Source organism: Carassius carassius, chromosome 20 (assembly GCF_963082965.1).
Source record: "Carassius carassius chromosome 20, fCarCar2.1, whole genome shotgun sequence".
NCBI lineage: Eukaryota > Metazoa > Chordata > Actinopteri > Cypriniformes > Cyprinidae > Carassius > Carassius carassius.
Window position 1 is genome coordinate 3034374 of NC_081774.1, and position 17956 is coordinate 3052329.

General features: G+C 36.8%; 2 protein-coding genes and 1 long non-coding RNA gene across 4 annotated transcripts in view; all 3 read left to right on the forward strand.

Moving 5' to 3' along the window:
• Positions 1 to 17956, forward strand: part of LOC132096037 (polymeric immunoglobulin receptor-like) — a 60971-nt gene that overhangs the window by 31024 nt on the left and 11991 nt on the right. The window lies entirely within an intron of this gene.
• Positions 2865 to 8209, forward strand: LOC132095721 (polymeric immunoglobulin receptor-like). The gene is made up of 4 exons (XM_059500833.1): positions 2865 to 3170; positions 5311 to 5619; positions 7543 to 7605; positions 7764 to 8209. Exons 1-3 carry the CDS (start codon positions 2879 to 2881, stop codon positions 7560 to 7562), a joined length of 621 nt encoding a protein of 206 aa, XP_059356816.1. The 5' UTR covers positions 2865 to 2878; the 3' UTR covers positions 7563 to 7605; positions 7764 to 8209.
• LOC132095722 (uncharacterized) lies at positions 6238 to 6837 on the forward strand. The gene is made up of 3 exons (XR_009422486.1): positions 6238 to 6281; positions 6398 to 6431; positions 6754 to 6837. It is a non-coding gene; the product is annotated as an uncharacterized LOC132095722 (long non-coding RNA).

The following is a 17956-nucleotide window of genomic DNA, read 5'->3' on the forward strand; positions in this document are numbered from 1 at the left end:
ATCTATTTATTTGGAATAAAGCAACAATTCTCACCCCATAGTAAACTGCACAACCTTTTTAATGTTTTGCAAGCTTTTCTCAATCTGTACATTTCAATAACTTTTGTTGTGCTCCAGTTCTGTGAATAAAACCAACAGCTAAATGTTCTTTTATGAACAAATAATAAGACACACCCACTTGATTTGAGATTTATTATTTATACATTTTCACATGTGAAGCATTTAGATTGAATAATTGTGCTTTTTCTCTTTGTTTTGAACTCTGCAGATAGTTCCTTCCTGCACTTTTACATTATATGGTCTATCAGTTATAATTCCTTAAGGCAGATTAAAACCAATAAAACAAAATGTGTGTTTTCTTCTACATTTGAAAACAATTACAGCACAGTATGTATCTTGTCATTGTTCTTAATCGTTAAAGAATTATTGAAGATTTCCTAGGCTGAATCTCTGACAAAATGTGAATTGTCAAACGTTGAACCAACTTTATATCGGTTACATGTAGTTACTTATTATAGTAAGGCGTCACATCAATATGGGACAGTTGAACACATATAAACAAATTAAATTAAAGTTCGTCAGTTATTTCGACAGATAGTAGTTAGATGACAATCGTTCGCATTGGGCTTTATGATAAAAGTTAGGTAAACACTACTTCAAATGCTCTCAATAAGAAAATTTTACTTCCAAAATCGATGTAAATTTGGCCTAACTATGCTATGATAGCAATTCCCAGTTTCCTGCACAGAAGTTACCAAGGCCACTTGTCTAAATGTCATGATAGGAGGCTATTGTGACATGATATCGCTTATACATTAACTTAAATCAAAGGATATATTTAAATATAATTAAGTGAATTTAACAGGAATTATGAATAAAGCCTCTAATCTTCAATCGTTCTCACGCTGCTCCAGTCGGCTGGAGTTCAGATTTGAATGATGCGTGCGCAATCCCATAATGCCACACTACAGTAAATTAGTGTAAAAAGCAGAAGTGCAAACACTTGCTTCTTGTAAATGAATTAGAGTTGACGTGGAAATATACTGTTAACAACTGTAAAACCTTAAAAATATTTCCAGGACATGGTTTCCTGATGTTACTGTTTTTATTGTTTATGTGTGTGTGTGTGTGTGTGTGATTTGTATGAAATCCAGATCTATTCTAAACCTGAAAATCCTGTGATATACACCACTATAAATGATTAAATCCTACATGTAAAGTAAGTAGACCAGACCTTAATATACCTATTTCAGGGCCCTATAATCTATTTTTCTTGGGCGTGTCCTGGGACCCGTTCTTTGTATTTTGCTAACTTGGATTTGATTGTTGAGGATTTGGCATGATCTTGGATCATTTGGTTCTTTGAAGCTCATCCTGGAGTTGCTGTCAGAGCAACAGGTCTGTAATCTTAAACCTGCTCAGGATTATCTTATTTCATGTTAACAGGATTAGATTGCAGCTTTTTAAGCAGAACTGATACTTAAAATCTGTCCCAGCCACAGCTACTTCAATAAAAGAGGATCCTACTGATCCAGGGACAATTTAATAATAATTTAAATTAATTTAAAGATAATATAATAATGTTTGTATAGTCTTTAATATAGAGAAAGACAGATAAATATAATATAAATAATATAGATAAAAGTCCAGAAATTCATCTCATCAGCAAACATATCATTGTAAATGAATGCATAGTTCATAACTAGCTTACTCTGTCTTCTCATGAGAAATTTAATTTCTTCAATGTAAAAAATATTTTTAGTTTACTTCTACAGTGTTACTTTCTGTTTCTTGCATTATTACAAACACAAGCATATACAAAATGAAATAAAAGGTATTGCAGTTGAATGTGTGAAAAATAATGTGACTCATTTCCCTTGATGGACTGTCATTGATCTGGTCTCATGGTCTGATGTGGTGAACGAGTGGAGCAGAAGTCAGTGTCTTGATTTGAATGTTCAAGTGTTGCTTGTTTTTTGTGTGTTTTTGTGGTTTTGGTTCAAGAGTGATGATTCTTTTATTATTAGCTCAGAATCTCCTCATGATCATTGTGCAGCCACGGTGCTTTTAAACGGTATTTAAACAAACAGTTTATATTTATATGTATGTTTTTATTTGAATTACTTGAATCTCTCTTATTTTTGAGAAAATATAAGATACTTTTTTTTCATCTTGGGTATACTCGGATATAATGTTTCAAAAGTTTACTGCTATTAATTATGTTATGAAATTCTTTGAGGTTTAACATATTTGAAAACATGGACAGTTAAAATTTCGTCTAATCATCAGTTATTTTATTATAATAATATTTGCTTGTTCAAAATTATTTTATATCAACCCCCATGAACACAATAACAAAAAACTTAAAATAACAGTTACATATAACAGTTTGTGTGTGTTGATCATTTTCACTCTTCTAGAATGTAACATTTTGTTCAGTGTTTGTGGCTTCACTCTTCTGGAAAAAAGGGGCTAAAACCATGTAGTGTGAGGTTGCTCACTGCAAACTGGCTACTTTGATCACTTGCTAATGTTTTTGTGGTTTAACGTGATAATTCTGCCCTTCCTGTGAAAGAGGAAACACAGAAACTTCAAGAAGTGACCAGCTCCTCTCATGCACATGCACTCATAGACATGATTTATCCTCTTATTCTCTCTGGGATTTTACTTCACATCTCAGGTAAAACACAAGTCTCTCTAATTAGCATTATTAAACTATTGTATGGCCTCTTATAACCCTAAATTGTTAAAATTGTTTAATATGAATTCATTAGGCTAGTAATTCTTCAGTATAGCTACTTTTCCATAATGCACAGTTTATGCATGTTTATGGCTTTCCCTAAACTTAATCTTGTCTACAGATGGTGGAATTGGGAGTATGAATATCGAAGTGAAATCTGGATCACCTGGAAATATTCCCTGTCTATATGATAAAAAACATAACGAAAACCGTAAATACTGGTGTCAGGGGACATATTGGATTTCGTGTGAAATATTGGCATATACAAATGAGACAGGAGAATATTCCCTCACTGATTATCCAGCCCAGAGTATTTTTACAGTGCAGTGGAAGAATCTGCAGACCTCAGACTCTGGATATTACTGGTGTGCTGTTGAGATCGGTGGCTCTCCAGACGCCGGTTATTATTTGTATCTGAAGGTGCAGTCAGGTAAGAATATCTTTCCAAATTGCATCGGTTCTCTGAGAAACATGTTTATGCATTTACTGCAGTGAAGTAATGTAACTATAAGTAATGTTGTAAATTACTTAACTGTTTTTTGATTATATGAGTAGATGTCTATTACACACAAATAAAGAAAAACTGAAAATGGAGAACATGGGATGGCAGTGACTAATGAAAAGCAGATAGAGCCCAACACAGTGTTAGCATTTTTGACAATACACTCTAAAAAAAATATGTAAATTGCATAAATCGAAAGTCGATTTTTTTTCCTGGTTCTTGACGGACAAACCAATTTGTCAGATGTCCTTATATACATATATGTCTTGCCACTATTGGGCAAACAGGTCTGATCCTTAATTACTACAATTAGCCTGAATAATTTGTAAGCTAGATTTATGCCTATTTTTTCACATTTTCGTGGCACACCACAATGATTTCCGTCATCTCATGTGTTAATCTTTTTTTATTGTAACAATTTATGATTTGCAAAAATAACTGTTGCATCTGTGTAGATTACATGAGCAAAGTGTATGCGCGTTGTGCACGCTATTATGGTCAAGCATGCGCCCTTAAAATAGCATAATGAACAACGCACAACGCGCCACTGACTTTAGACTAGGTTTTTTCTGGTCAGTGGCGCAATTGTTTAATGGAACAGCAAAATAGCACCAGGGATTGTTTGCGCCGGAACACGCCCCCTTTTTTGCGCTGAACCGCCCAGGGAGCGCAAATTCATTCACTAGTTTAGCGACGTGCTTCTGTGGAGGGAAAAGCGCGCTTTGCGCGGGTGCAAAATAGGGCCCATTGAGTTTGAAGACTGTTACTAAAAATGATTACTCAAAAAAATGAATTTGCTCCAACTAATGGATCTGTGGGCCTGGAACCAATTTATGTTATCTTTTTCAGTTCAAATCACCAGCTATCTTAGCACATGCTTAGTGTTATTTAACGTATATCTTATGAACGAGTAAGATTACTTGTACTTGTCACTGAATGAAAGGAGAATGGAGGATCAAACTAGGTTTTTCTTACACAAACAGAGCAGACAGGTTAGGGAATGTGACACCCTTCACTAAAAAACAATCCCTTTCAGCATTTACACTCCTTATTCAGTCCTATGCAAAGCATGCTGGGAAATAGAAAACCACTACCCTAATTGAAATATGCATGGCATTTATCAATGTTTTGGTAACAGATCACCTGAATCATTTTTAGAAGAACAAGAAGGAAACAAAAAGGATAAACAGCTGGAAAGAAGAAAAGATTAAAGAGGTGGAAGAGGCCAAGGGTGGCATGTTTCTAAAAAGTCTTGTTTGTCAACAATGACTCAAGGACTTGATATTCTGATGGCGATGATATTTTATTTTGAGAGATGAGTTAAGATCTTTGAAACAGTTACAGGTTTTTGCTGGAAATCAACTGTTTGGTGCTGTTTGTAGAATTGTTTTGATTTATGCACTTACTGGTTAGCAAATGTTAAGGATGATATAAGAAGAACCAAAGTAAAACTGTAATGCACACACAAACACACACATGCAAAAGAACCACCTCAATTTGTTTTGGATTGAATTGATCTTACAGTTAAATGTAGAATAAAGTAGTGTTTTGCAGTAGCAGTGTAGGAGACATTGTTTGAATTCAGGATTGCAAACTGACAAAAGGAAATAGTAAGTAGTAGTAAAATAGTTTTATGTTGCTCTTAACTGGAAAAATATTATTGAGCCACAAATTGGAATGTGGAAATGGCTTCAAACATGTCAATGGAGAAGATAACGTATAACGCATTTTTGAATATTTCTTTTTCTTTCTCTCTTTCATTAGGGGATGGGATGTAAGATATTTGCTGTATTTACACGACCTTAATTCATTGTGTAATATATTATTATTTGCAAACTGAAAAAATAATAAATGCATTGTTAAAAAATAAGTATTATGCCATTTCGAGGTTTAGGCACTGCAATACAAAATTCTGTGCACATCAGTGTAAGAATATAAATTTGTAGTCATAATGTTTGCTTCTGGAATTGTTCTGAAAACAAGAAAAATATACATTTTGCATTTCATGAACAATAAGAAGCCATTTATTAAAATTAATTAATTAAAATATTTGTTTTGACTGTTTCAGCTCCTGATGTGTCTGTGGTGAGCAGCAGTGTCTCTGGACATGAAGGTGGTGATATCAGTGTTCAGTGTCTCTACAGTTCTGGATATCAGAATAAAGTCAAAAATTGGTGCAGATATAAAGATCAGAGATGTTACACAGTTGGGAGGACTGACACATCCCAGAATCCATCAGTGCAGATCAGAGATGATGAGAGAAGCTCCTTCACTGTGCTGATGACTGGACTGAGACGGACTGATTCTGGCTGGTACTTCTGCTCTGTAGGAGATCCGAAGGTTCCTGTTCAACTCACAGTCACTGAACCCAAAAGAGGTAATTTCAAAAAACAATTCAGCCATAAAAATGATGTAATTTAATGACTCAAACTAACCAAACAAACCAATTTATTTCTCTCCTTTCAACTATTTACAACTATTCCAGCAGCTCCACCAACTCCCTCTGAGGCAGACATGTAGGTGAAACATACTTGAGCATTTAAAAAATCAGTAGCACCTCAAATCCCCCAAAGAACAGCTGAAGGACCAGTGTGTGTGTGTGTGTGTGTGTGTGTGTGTGTGTGTGTGTGTGTGTGTGTGTGTGTGTGTGTGTGTGAAGAGTTGTGAAGAATTGTAAAAAAGCCAAACATTCAGTTTTTCTGCTGTGAATAGACTGTTGCTATGCCCAAAAATTATTTTATGGCATTGTTTTCTTAATTGTTGTTGTGATTACAATTCAAAGTATCTGACTAGTATCAGACTAATTAGGCTAAAAATATTACTTTGGTTCTTGTATTTGTTTGGCTAAAATAAATTAGCTCCATAGTTCCAATTCCAAACATAAAGTATATTTTAATCTATGTTATATATTAGCATTTTACTAATTAATGTTAGTATTTTATTAATTTTTTTATAATAATTTTTTTACATTGTTTTGCAGGCACACAACACACCAATCTACCAACAGGAATCCTACAAGTGTGAATAAAATAATGTACAGTAAGGAACACTTTAACCAAATTATTCCAAAGAGAACTTTTGAGTTATAATTATTAGATACAAAATTTTGACTTTACATATCATGATTACGATTTACCAGAGAATATTTTTACCAGATATGACTACTGATTCGAGACCGGAGACACACAAGTAAGTGTGAACAACATTATTCAGTCGTTCATCATAGTATTTGTATTAACAAACTGTTACATTTTAAAATATTTTAAACTATTACAGCTGTAACCATATAATGTAAATTTTATTGGCGGAGCTGAAAGCCATCCATCTCTAACAGCAGCCTCAGAGACTGTTAATACTGAAATACAGCAAAACAAGTATTTAAGGCATTTCAATGTGCAATTGCTTGAAATATCTCTAAATTACAAACAAAGCTTTACAAGATTCATTTGCAATGCATTAAAAGAGAGAATGTTCCATGTGTTAAATACAAATGTCTTTTTATCACTTACAGGCGTGATGTGATTCTGCTCTTGTGTCTCGCAATGCTTGTGCTGTTACTGCTGGTTACTCTTGTTGCCATAGTAACTTGGAGGCTGAGAAAAAAGCCTGGTGAGTTTTATCGTACTTCTGGTTGACTGAAATTGCATTAAAGTGGTCTATTTGCGGCTACTTAACAAATAAATCAATAAATGGACATAGATTTAAGTTGAAATTATATCAGTTCATTCATATAGGAAATTGGTAGGCTATACAATAAATAGTGTTTTATACTACAATGTAAAATATGTATGTGTATTTCATTCATAAATCCCTGTCAAGTTTAATTTTGGTTCCACAGATAGCCTATCAGTGAACAGTGCCAAAAGAACCGTTTTTTTCCTTAGTGTAAAGAACATTAAAAAATCTATACATCATTCTATAAAGAACTTTTGTGAATTGGAAAGATTGCTATTGACGTCAACGATTCTTTAGAGTTTACATGTGCAATATTATGGGATTTAATCTTCATATCTCACTCTTACAGAGAGGGGTCAAAATAAAGAACATTTGAACAGTGCCATAGTAAGTATTCTGGAATGTAAATTAACGATTCATTCATTTCAGAAATCTTAAAAGAAAACTTACATCCAGAACCCATAAGGTATCTAAATCTGTGTTTGTGTTTGAAGCAAAAGCCCTGTGAAAACCAAATGACATCCAGTCCAGCAGATTCTGCTGTAAGTCATCAGTCTGTGTATCTGTCCACATTTACTGAGAAACTGATTACAAATGAATAATCATCAGTTGTGTTTGTTCACAGTCTTCTGCCGCGGTGGATGATAATTCAGTGATTTACAGTTCTGTGATTACCTTTCATAAAGCAGTAAGTGTCTCCTCTGAATGTTCTCTATTGACTTTTTTCATAAGTGATGTTTCACAGCAGTTTTAGCTGCATTTCCGTCATGTAAAGTGTTGTGCTTAAATGACACACTGTTGTGATAAATAAATGAGATTCTCAGAGCTGATTTTGTTTCTTCCCAGCCTTCATCATCAGTGAATCCAGAAGCTGATGTGATCTACAGCTCTGTGAAACGAACACCCAAGGCTGTGTGTTAATAACAAGGTGTTACTTCTGCTTCTTCTGAAAGAAGTTGAGAAAGTGGAAGTCAGTAATTGTAAATTTAACAACAGATCTATTTTACAGTTTCACTATAAACAGTGTGAAGGTTCAGTGCTTAACCAATGCAGCTGAAATGTGTGTCAGTGTTTTAAATGTATGATGGTTGGCAATTCTGTGAAAACAAAATGAATAATTCAAACTCTAAAGTATATAGTTATGAAGCACATTTCTGAAGTATTCCAGAATGAATTGATGACCGATCAACCCTTTAAAAAGATTCACAATATTCTTCAATCTTTCTTATGCTTTCTTTGAAGTCCAGATTAGACCTACATAAGGTGTAGGGTTAAATACAGTAAATGCAGTTTTGTTGCAAAATTGTTGGCTTTACTGTTGCATACAGTAAAGCCATTCAAATTGTCTATATTAAATAGTTTATACACCTTATTTCATATACAGTATTATTCATATTTTCTGTGTTTGGCGACATCTGCTGGTACTTTTTTTTTCTCATCCCCAAAACTTGAGCGATATCATCTTTGTGTATGTTTTCTTGTCTATTGAAAAAAGTTATAAACTATTTTTAAAACACATTTCATACATTTGCAGTGTCTAAACACGCCCATGAATCTTCTCACATGTGTGGTCTAATCATTGTCACTTTTTAAGGTTAGACACCATGATAGGGTTAAAAAGATATCACCATGCTTCCCCATTAAACTACCACTTTAAGAATTGCATTTTTTTTTAAATACAATAAAGAAAATACAAACAGAAAAAAAATATAATAACCTACATTTTCACAATTTTTTTTAAAAATAAAATCAGGTATGGACAAACTTTGTTATAAAAACCTTTAAAATAGATAATGGAGCTTCAGATGTAATTTTTTTAGTTGTTTTTACCTGTACACATTTTCTGTTGGCATAAATAAGACAGACAGATAGTTTTATATTTTACTGTACTTTGTCATTCTTCTAGTGACATAGGCCTACCAATGACTGCTAACTGGAAGTCTCAGAATAAGGTGGATACTCGTAATTCTGCTCTCAAGAATTATTTGGATGTTTTGTGTTCTGTGAACCTCCTGAAAAGTTGATGAATACATTTAAAGATGCTCTGAATACAGTAAAACGCATTCAATGTTTGTATAGTTTAATAAAGGAAAACAAACTCGCTACTTAAAGAAGGTTATTTTACTATAAAATGTGATTTTTACCTTTACTCTGTTATTTAGTTCATTAGACTGAATAAGTCTCGTAAATGATGTTGCACCTGGACAAAGTAATTCAAACTTTTTTCACACTGAAGGTTTATAATAAAACATCCATTCTAATATTTGTTAGAAAAAATATTGATAAAATAATATTTACACATACATGTTATCTATCTGTATATTCATATTTCATATATACTGTCTTAAATGAATTATAATGTTGGTTTTGTAATAAAATGTAATTTTTTGAGTGGTTTTGCAATAATTTACAAATTGCTGTGTCGGTAGAGTCTTTGAGCCTGCCTTCACAAAGTTATTTTCAATAACAGCAAGACAAGACAATAGTGTCAAACATAACAGCTGGATCTGTCACTAGGGCTCCTTCGATTTTAGCATATCAGCTGACCTATGACCTCTTTGAACACTGATGACCAGATAAACTCTAGCCAATAGAAAACTTTATGGTTGATTGCAAACACGTGCCAATCACGCTCAGCGGGCTGTTTGGAAAACCTGGTGAATGTAAATCTGCAGAGTAGAACCAGAACACAGATTACACTGTCATTTTTCACTTCATATTCACAAGATGGATTTACGATGGCCTAAAAGCAGTGTTGGGAAGGTTACTTTGGAAATGTAATAGGTTACAGATTACAAGTTACCTTGTTTAAAATGTAATAGTAGTGTTACTTTTTCAATTACTTTATTAAAGTAAAGTAACTAATTACTTTTGAGTACTTTTTGATTACTTTTATAAATTTGTGAAAATTAAAGAATAATAAATAAAAGCATATACATCAACTTAAATACAGTTATCTAATAAGCATGTGACGTATTCTGTGTAATAAACTCCTGAAACATTGGTGTTTTTTTGAAACTGCTGTCTCTGTATATGATGATAGTTTTCTCAAAATAAGTAAAATGCACATGAAATGACACAGAGCAGTTCTAGAAATTATGTTTATGTGCTCGCGTACTCCTATATTGAGGCGGCAGAGGTTGAAAACACTGCGAGCTTCAGTAGGCCTATAAATGTGTAGTAAATGAAACCATGACTTTGCCATTAATTTACAGGAGGGGCGGACTGGGAAAAAAACTCAGACTGGAAGATTCAAACTCATACAAACAAATTCATGGACAAAACAATTTTTTGTATGGACCTGACAAAAAAGGTTTAAATCTTTAATTTGGGGACATGCAAAATAATTAAAAGTTCTCTCCTGAACTGCACCTTCACTTCCATTTTTCTCTTCAGTCTCTTTATTTTACCCTGTTATCCATCTCTCTCATGATTGAACAAAACTATACTTTACAATACAATACTCTACAATACTACAATATCTTTATAGAAAAATCCTAATACTGTACACGAGTCATGTTTTTCCCTTACAAAAGTTAAACATGCTTTTATTAGCCTATATAAAAGTAAAATAACATTTTTTTTTTTGCAAATGGATTTGTATTTATTTTTAAATAAATACATTTGGAAAATAATTTTACATTTTTGATTACCACAGTTAACCAATAGTAACCATTTTCTCTGGATTTATAGTTAAATATTAAAATGTTAATTTTCGTAAGGGTTGTGTTGTTGTCTGTCGTAGCTCCCCCTAAACCTATTAAAAAAATCGGATTTTTTTTCAGCTAAATTCCTACTGTAACATTACAACAGATAATAATGATGTCCTTTATATAGAATTTTGAGTGATGACTGATGAGCAACGTGCTGCTGCTTGATTAAATAAATAAAAAAACAAAGACAAAAAAGCATCTTTACAGATGAAACCCAGAACAGGAGTTCTGCTTCTCTGCTTCAGCTGTCCACTGCTCCAGTCTCTCTCTCTCTCTCTCTCTCTCTCTCTCTCTTTCTCTCTCTCTCATTGATTACTCTGCCCTTATGAAAATTAACCATGGTTTTACTACAATTAAAACCAAAAAACCATGGTTACTATAGTTAAACCATGGTAACCACAAATTAACCATGGTTTTGCTAAATTAACCATAGTTTAACCATGGTATTTGTAGTAAATCTGTGGTTATACAAATGGTAGTCAACACGCCAAAAAACCATGGGTTACTACCAGGGACGTGCGGTCAGGGTAGGCAGGGTAGGCAGTGCCTCACCAAAGGAAATGCTGACATTACATTTATTAATTCCAAGATCTTTATTAATTCACCACATTATTAATTGCATTAATTTTATTCCAAATATTATTTTTTGTAACAAAAATTTTCAGGAATACACATAATATACTCATTTTGCCATTGTTTGCTCCTAAAAACCGTTGTTTCATGCAGGAAATTCAAAAGCCATGGCCATTGAGGCAGAGGTGAGCGGTGCCTCTTTGGTCCATAGAACGTAGTTTATATAGATTTGCGCATGCGCAGTCAGTTCTCATGCTGTCTTGAATTATCAACATTGAGGCAGAGACCGAGCTTGCTTCATGTCACGTGATCTACTCGCTCTCACTCAATCCGCGCGCTTCCCGAATACTAGCATCTAGTATACTTGCGTGTCGGTGTGTGCGCCTAGCAGTTTGTAGGAGCGAATAAGCTGTTTTTGTACTTTAAAGCTGTACTGCTGACGCAATGTTTTCTGACTGTAGCCTGGTGCGCCGTCACCAGACCAAAAGTGTGTGTGTGTGTGTGTGTGTGCGCCGTGGCTGTCTGGCCGTTTGCGCATTTTGATGGAGTGACTAGGCTGCCGCGCCGCCTCCTTCTCTGTGTCCCGCACAAAACATTTGTTTGTTGTATAAGTCATAAGATAGATGTGTCCATTAATTTGATTATTATATTTGATTGTGCATTAGCCTCACATGACTGACTTTGGTGAATGCAGGCAGCGATCTGATGATGCCTAAAATGAACTTGGGTTGCTAAATTAACTGAATGAATATATGAACATATATTCCACACATTGATAGGTCACAGCCTACCCATGACAAGATTTCACCGCACGTTACTGGTTACTACAGTTTTACTATAATAAAACCATGGTTATTTTTCGTAAGGGTGAGTCTGATCCAAACCGTTTGGCGGAGGCGCGGAGAGCGCGCGAGTCACAACTAACACTTCATGACTTATTAGAGATTTAATTATCAAATGGCGGATTCGCAAATGATCGCTTTAGTACATTCGGCAGGCAATTATACAATTATGATATTAAATAGTGGGGCAAAATCGGCTGCCAGGACTCCGGGAATTGTCCCGGTTCTCCCGGTGTCCAGTCCGCGCCTGATTTCCACAGACACGCAGAATGTGCAAGTCATATATTGCATTTTTGGGGCTTTATATTCACAGACACTAGTCCATGTCATGTTTTGATTCAAGTGTACTGACCTACTTTTGATTTAGTCATCCAAAATGTGGCATATTCCGTCCGCGTTAGGCATTCCGTTTTTATGACTGGATTCTACGAACCAGACTGTATTTCCGCACCCGGGAAATTATTAGGGCGGTATGTCTCAGAATAGTCAGTGCAATTTAGGAAATAAATCAGTTAAATCTGTATGTGGATGTGTGTAAATATTCAAATGTAATCCCCTTTGTAATCGTTAAAAATTTCATAAGTAACTGTAATTTAATTACTCATTTTTTCTTAGTAACTGTAACTAATTACAGTTACAATAATTTTGTAATTAAATTACGTAACGCCGTTACATGTAACTAGTTACTCCCCAACACTGCCTAAAAGGCATTATACATTGTTAGAACTTGTTGAGGAACTTTGCAAAAGTGAAGATGAACCAAATCATCTATCAAGGGATGATGAAAAATTTCTGATGCAGCCCTAGATTGATGAGTTCATGCATATTTTTTCTTTTATACAACCTTTACCAATTTTTGTGGTCTATGTGCAAATGTGCCATAATTGTGTGATAATTATATATTTAGATGTATGATGCATTGAATGATACATGTATTAGTTTTATATTAGTTTTATACTATATTCAATTTGTCATATTGTTGCACATACAATATTAGTTTTATACTATATTCAGGTTGTATTACATTGTTGTATATTAGTTTTATAATATAGTTCATAGTTCAGTTCAGTTCATACTATTTTGTTGCAATAGGTATTCAGTTGATGAAGACGAGGACACAACTCAACCATCAACCTCTTCTGCGTCTGCATCATCTACTTCAGCTGCAACTTTCAGCGGATTCAGAGATGAAGACAGAGAAAGAGACAGAATTACAAAACAAAGCGAAAGGAGAGAAATGGAGAGCGAGAGAGGGAGAGGAAGAAGGAGAGAAAGAGGGAGAAGAAGAGAAAGGAGAAGCCAACAAAATGGGGGTACAAACTTTTTGTTTTAGCTCATTCCACATATGGGTACACATGGGATTTTTTTTATTTATGAGGGCAAATCCTCTGTAGCACAAGCAGAACAAAGTAAAGGACTCAGCTATGAATCAGTGATGGTGCTGGTGGATGAGAAAATCCTAGGAACAGGCTACAAGCTGTATGTGGACAATTTCTACACCAGCCCATCACTGTTCAGAGACCTCCTCCAGAAGGGCATCTGGGCCTGTGGAACGATTCACAGCAACCGGGTGACAACAGACTGCCCAGAAATGGTCCACGTGGGAGTATGAGGTGGATATGCAATGACAAGCTACTGTTTGTTGAATTGAAGGACACCAGGGAGGTGCTCATGTGCTCCTCACAGCTTTGTGGACCAGTCATGTTCTTGCACTGCCGGGTAAGTTCTCTTTCATATGTTATGGTCTATTATTGTCTATTGCTAGTAGCTATTTTGTTCAAGTACAAGGGTATGTTAGCTATTGAAACCTACATGTTCGACACATAAAACTGAGAGTGGGGCTGTCCACACTGTTTTATCCATTGTAAGCACCGCTCACGTTGTGTTTTCAGCTTTGTTAATACAAAGAACACAACACCTCCAGACAATTTCTCGGGGTACCTAGTGTCCGATTTACAAACGCTGTGGGCGCACCGCTTCACCATATTGCATGGAGTAAAAGTTTGTGGGAACAGGTCACATAGTAACGTTTGCTATGATGTGTGATTGGACAATGGCCGTTTTTGGAGGAGGGGCCAGCGAAAGGCTAATTGTGTAGATGTGTTCACATTTTATTTACTTGGTTATGTTTGACTTTAGATTAGAAATATGTCCTATGCATGCCACAGGCCCAAAGACATCATCGAAATGAGTGAAGATTCGAGGAAGAGATGCAGAATGTGCCTCCAAAAAACACTCATAATCTGCCAGACATGCGATGCATACCTGTGTTTCCAGGCAACAAAAGACTGTTTCAACCCCTGGCATGACAAGCACAATATGTAGTTGGGGTTGTGAAAAGATGTAAAAAGTTGTGAAAAGTTTGTAAATAGTTGAAAAGTTGTAAATTGTAGGAGATTGAGCTTTCTAATATTTTTGTTTATTTTTCTTCTTATTCTATTTTTCATATGTATAGAAAAGTATAAACATATGTGAATAGTTTGAGACTAGGCTTTTTCCTGTTTTTTTTTTTTTTACTTTTCTACAGTGTACTTTGTGGTGTCAGATGTCAGTTAAAGTAACTAAATGACCTTTAGGGGTCAAAAAAGGAGCATCGGTTGACTCCTAGAGGCCTATTGTGTTATAGCAGCAAAAAGTCCCACAGAAACCGTACTCGGTCACTTACGTAACCTCGGTTCTCTCTAGAAGAGTTCTCTCGTACTGCGTCTTAGCTAAGACGCTACGGAAAAAGTCTCTTTTCACGAAATACTGAAGCAAAAAATTATCCTTAATTTAGAATTTTTGTAAAGCGCATTTGCAGCAGTACACAGCCATAGGCGAAACAGCTCGCTCGCTCATTGGCTGCTCTGCGGCAAGTGCACAGCCTATCGAGCGCAGGCTGATGCAATATCAGACCAATAAGGAACCTCCAGGTTATAGAACCTGATAAAAATGTAGACGGCGAGGCCCAACCTGCCGCCATACATATATCCTGCAAGGAGATCCCAGTAGACTACGCCCACTCGTGGAGTGTGCTCTGACGCCCAGTGGGCACTGAAGGCCCCTGGAAGCGTAAGCTAACGCTATGGCGTCAACTATCCATCTGGATAGAGTCTGTCTCGAAACAGCCATTGCCTTGGAACGTCCACTGAACGAGACAAACAGCTGCTCAGTCTGTCGAAAGACAGCGGAGCGAGACACATAAGCTCTTAAAACCCTAACAGGGTAAAGAAGACTCGAGTCTCCATCCTCTCCTGACACCGACAGGGCAGACAGGGCAATAACCTGAGCCCGAAACGGCATGTTGAGGGACTTTGGCACATAACCGTGCCTAGGTTTGAGTATGACCCTTGAGTCATTAGGCCCAAACTCCAAGCACGACTGGCTCACCGAGAGCGCGTGCAGGTCACCCACACGCTTTACTGAAGCGAGAGCCAACAAGAATACCGTCTTGAACGACAGATGCTGGAGGCTAATCGATTGGATAGGCTCAAAAGGGGGACCCTTCATGGCCTCCAAAACCGCCGCGAGGTCCCATATAGGGACTGACGGAGGTCTGGGAGGATTCAGCCTCCTAGCTCCTCTAGGGAAGCGGATGACCAAATTGTTCCTTCCTATTGACTGACCGAGCGTTTCAGAAAACGCTGCGATGGCCGCCACATAAACTTTGAGCGTGGATGGGGCTCTGCCCTTATCCAACAGCTCCTGTAGGAAGGAGAGAACCTCCGTCACCTCACAACTAAGGGGTGAACATCCCCGAGCTGTGCACCAGCTGGAGAACACCGACCACTTCGAGGCATACAGCCGTCATGTCGACGGAGCTCTAGCCTGAGTGATGGTATTTAGCACTCCCACTGAGAGATCAGCGGGTAACCGTTGAGCGCCCACACATGGAGGGACCACAACTCCGGTTGAGGGTGCTAAATCGAGCCCCTGGCCTGCGAGAGGAGGTCCCTCCTCAACGGCACTGGCCACGGGGCGATGTCTGCTAACTGCATCAAATCTGGGTACCATGGTTGGTTCTTCCAAAAAGGTGCTACAAGCAGTATTGAACATCTCGTTTATCTCACCCGTTCTATCACCTGCGGAAGGAGGGAGACGGGAGGGAAAGCATAAAGCGGGCAGCACGGCCATCTCCGTGACAGCGCGCTTTCGTTCTTGGAAAAGAACGCGGGGCAGTGTGTGTTTTCGTGGGATGCGAAGAGTTCCACCTCCGCCCTGCCAAATCTCTCCCACAACAGCCGGACTGTTTGCGGGTGTAGAGACCATTCGCCCGTGGGAATGTTGTTTCTGGACATCCTGTCTGGACCCAAATTCTGTAGCCCAGGCACATGAACTGCCCTCAGCGAGCGCAAGTTGTGCCCTTGATTCGGGGACAAAAGCGCGTCAGCGCGTTCTCCACTGCCAGCATTTCCAGACAGTTGATATGTTGGAGCTTTTCCCATTCTGACCACAGGCCAAAGGACGGTATGCCCTCGAGCAGCGCTCCCCATCCCGAAGTGGAGGCATCCGTCGACACCATCTTCACTTTCGAGGAAGTCCCCAGGCTTACACCTGATTGGTACCAGTCGTTTGCTGTCCAGGGTTTCAGGGCTGTAACGCAGCCCTGATTGACCTTGAGACGCAGGCGACCAGATACCCACGCTCCGCGCGGTACCCGCGCTTTCAGCCAGAACTGCAGGGGGCGCATGCGGAGCAGCTCGATAGGCTGTGCACTTGCCGCAGAGCAGCCAATGAGCGAGCGAGCCGTCTATGCAAATGCGCTTTACAAAAATTCAAAATTAAGGATAATTTTTTGCTTCAGTATTTAGTGAAAAGAGACTTTTCCCGTAGCGTCTTAGCTAAGACGCAGTACGAGAGAACTCTCGTAAGAAAACTCATTTTTTTAGATATCAAGATGAAATTTGAAACAGAACTTTGTTAGACGTATAGTTACTTTTTTGCATTTTTGTGAATTCATCAGAATAAAACTAATATTTCAGTAAATTTTCATAACAATAAACATAAACTTCAAAAAAATGTTATACAAAAAAATATTTAATTTAAAATATTCTAATTCAGCAATAATCTTCTAAGTATCTTCTTTCAAAAGAGACCATCCTTATGTTTATATTCCAAAGTGTTCATGGACTACAACTATTTAAGTTTGTATAGTGCATTTTCTCATGTATCCCCAAAGAGGGGGGTGACAGTTAAGGGGTTAATTCTTTGTCCACCCCACACACAGAAATGGTACCAGGATTAGTGTTAAGACTTTGTTTGAATTTTGCAGAAGATACAACTTTGTTTTAATTATAAGCTTATAATGAATACATTTTGACCTTCCAGCAACCCATACAGAAATGTATTATGCAGCAATAAATCATTTCAAGTCTTTGTGCAATATGACTACACAATTTGCACATATTTTTATGTGGGTTCCCACACATCCAAAATGTACATGTGACATAGAATCATTTGTTTCTCATAATTTTCTGTTGATGGGGCACATTTGTAATTTCTCCACATCGACCTTAAGGCTCAGATAAAAGTGTTGATAATAAAATGTATATTCTGTATTTGCTTTATACTTATTCTTATACATCTGTTTGCTGAATGACTAGGCTAAAGTCAAGTTTTTTTTTCTTTTAATGTCAATCTTTTCATCTCGTCATAAAAAGGTTTGAGTTTTTTTCCCCTTCCTCTGTCATGGTCATTAGATCCTATTCTGAAGAGATGTAATACATTATCATTATCATTTTTTTTTTTTAAGCATTCAACCCTAAAGGTGCTGTATACATTTTTCAACCACTAGATATGAAGCTCTGCATCTCAGACCACAAAAAAAAGCATACTCTTCACTCACAGCTTCACCTTTCGTTAGTCTCGTTACTTAGCCGACAACATTCAGATAGAAAAAAGTTATTAAGTTTAATTCTGAGATAGCAAAACT

Excerpts from the sequence above, each read along its gene's own strand:
- LOC132095721 (XM_059500833.1), top strand. The coding sequence starts at position 2,879 with ATGAATATCGAAGTGAAATCTGGATCACCTGGAAATATTCCCTGTCTA. Across the intron at positions 3,171-5,310 it reads GTATCTGAAGGTGCAGTCAG|CTCCTGATGTGTCTGTGGTG; the intron begins GTAAGAATATCT and ends TGACTGTTTCAG. Across the intron at positions 5,620-7,542 it reads AGTCACTGAACCCAAAAGAG|TCTTCTGCCGCGGTGGATGA; the intron begins GTAATTTCAAAA and ends GTTTGTTCACAG.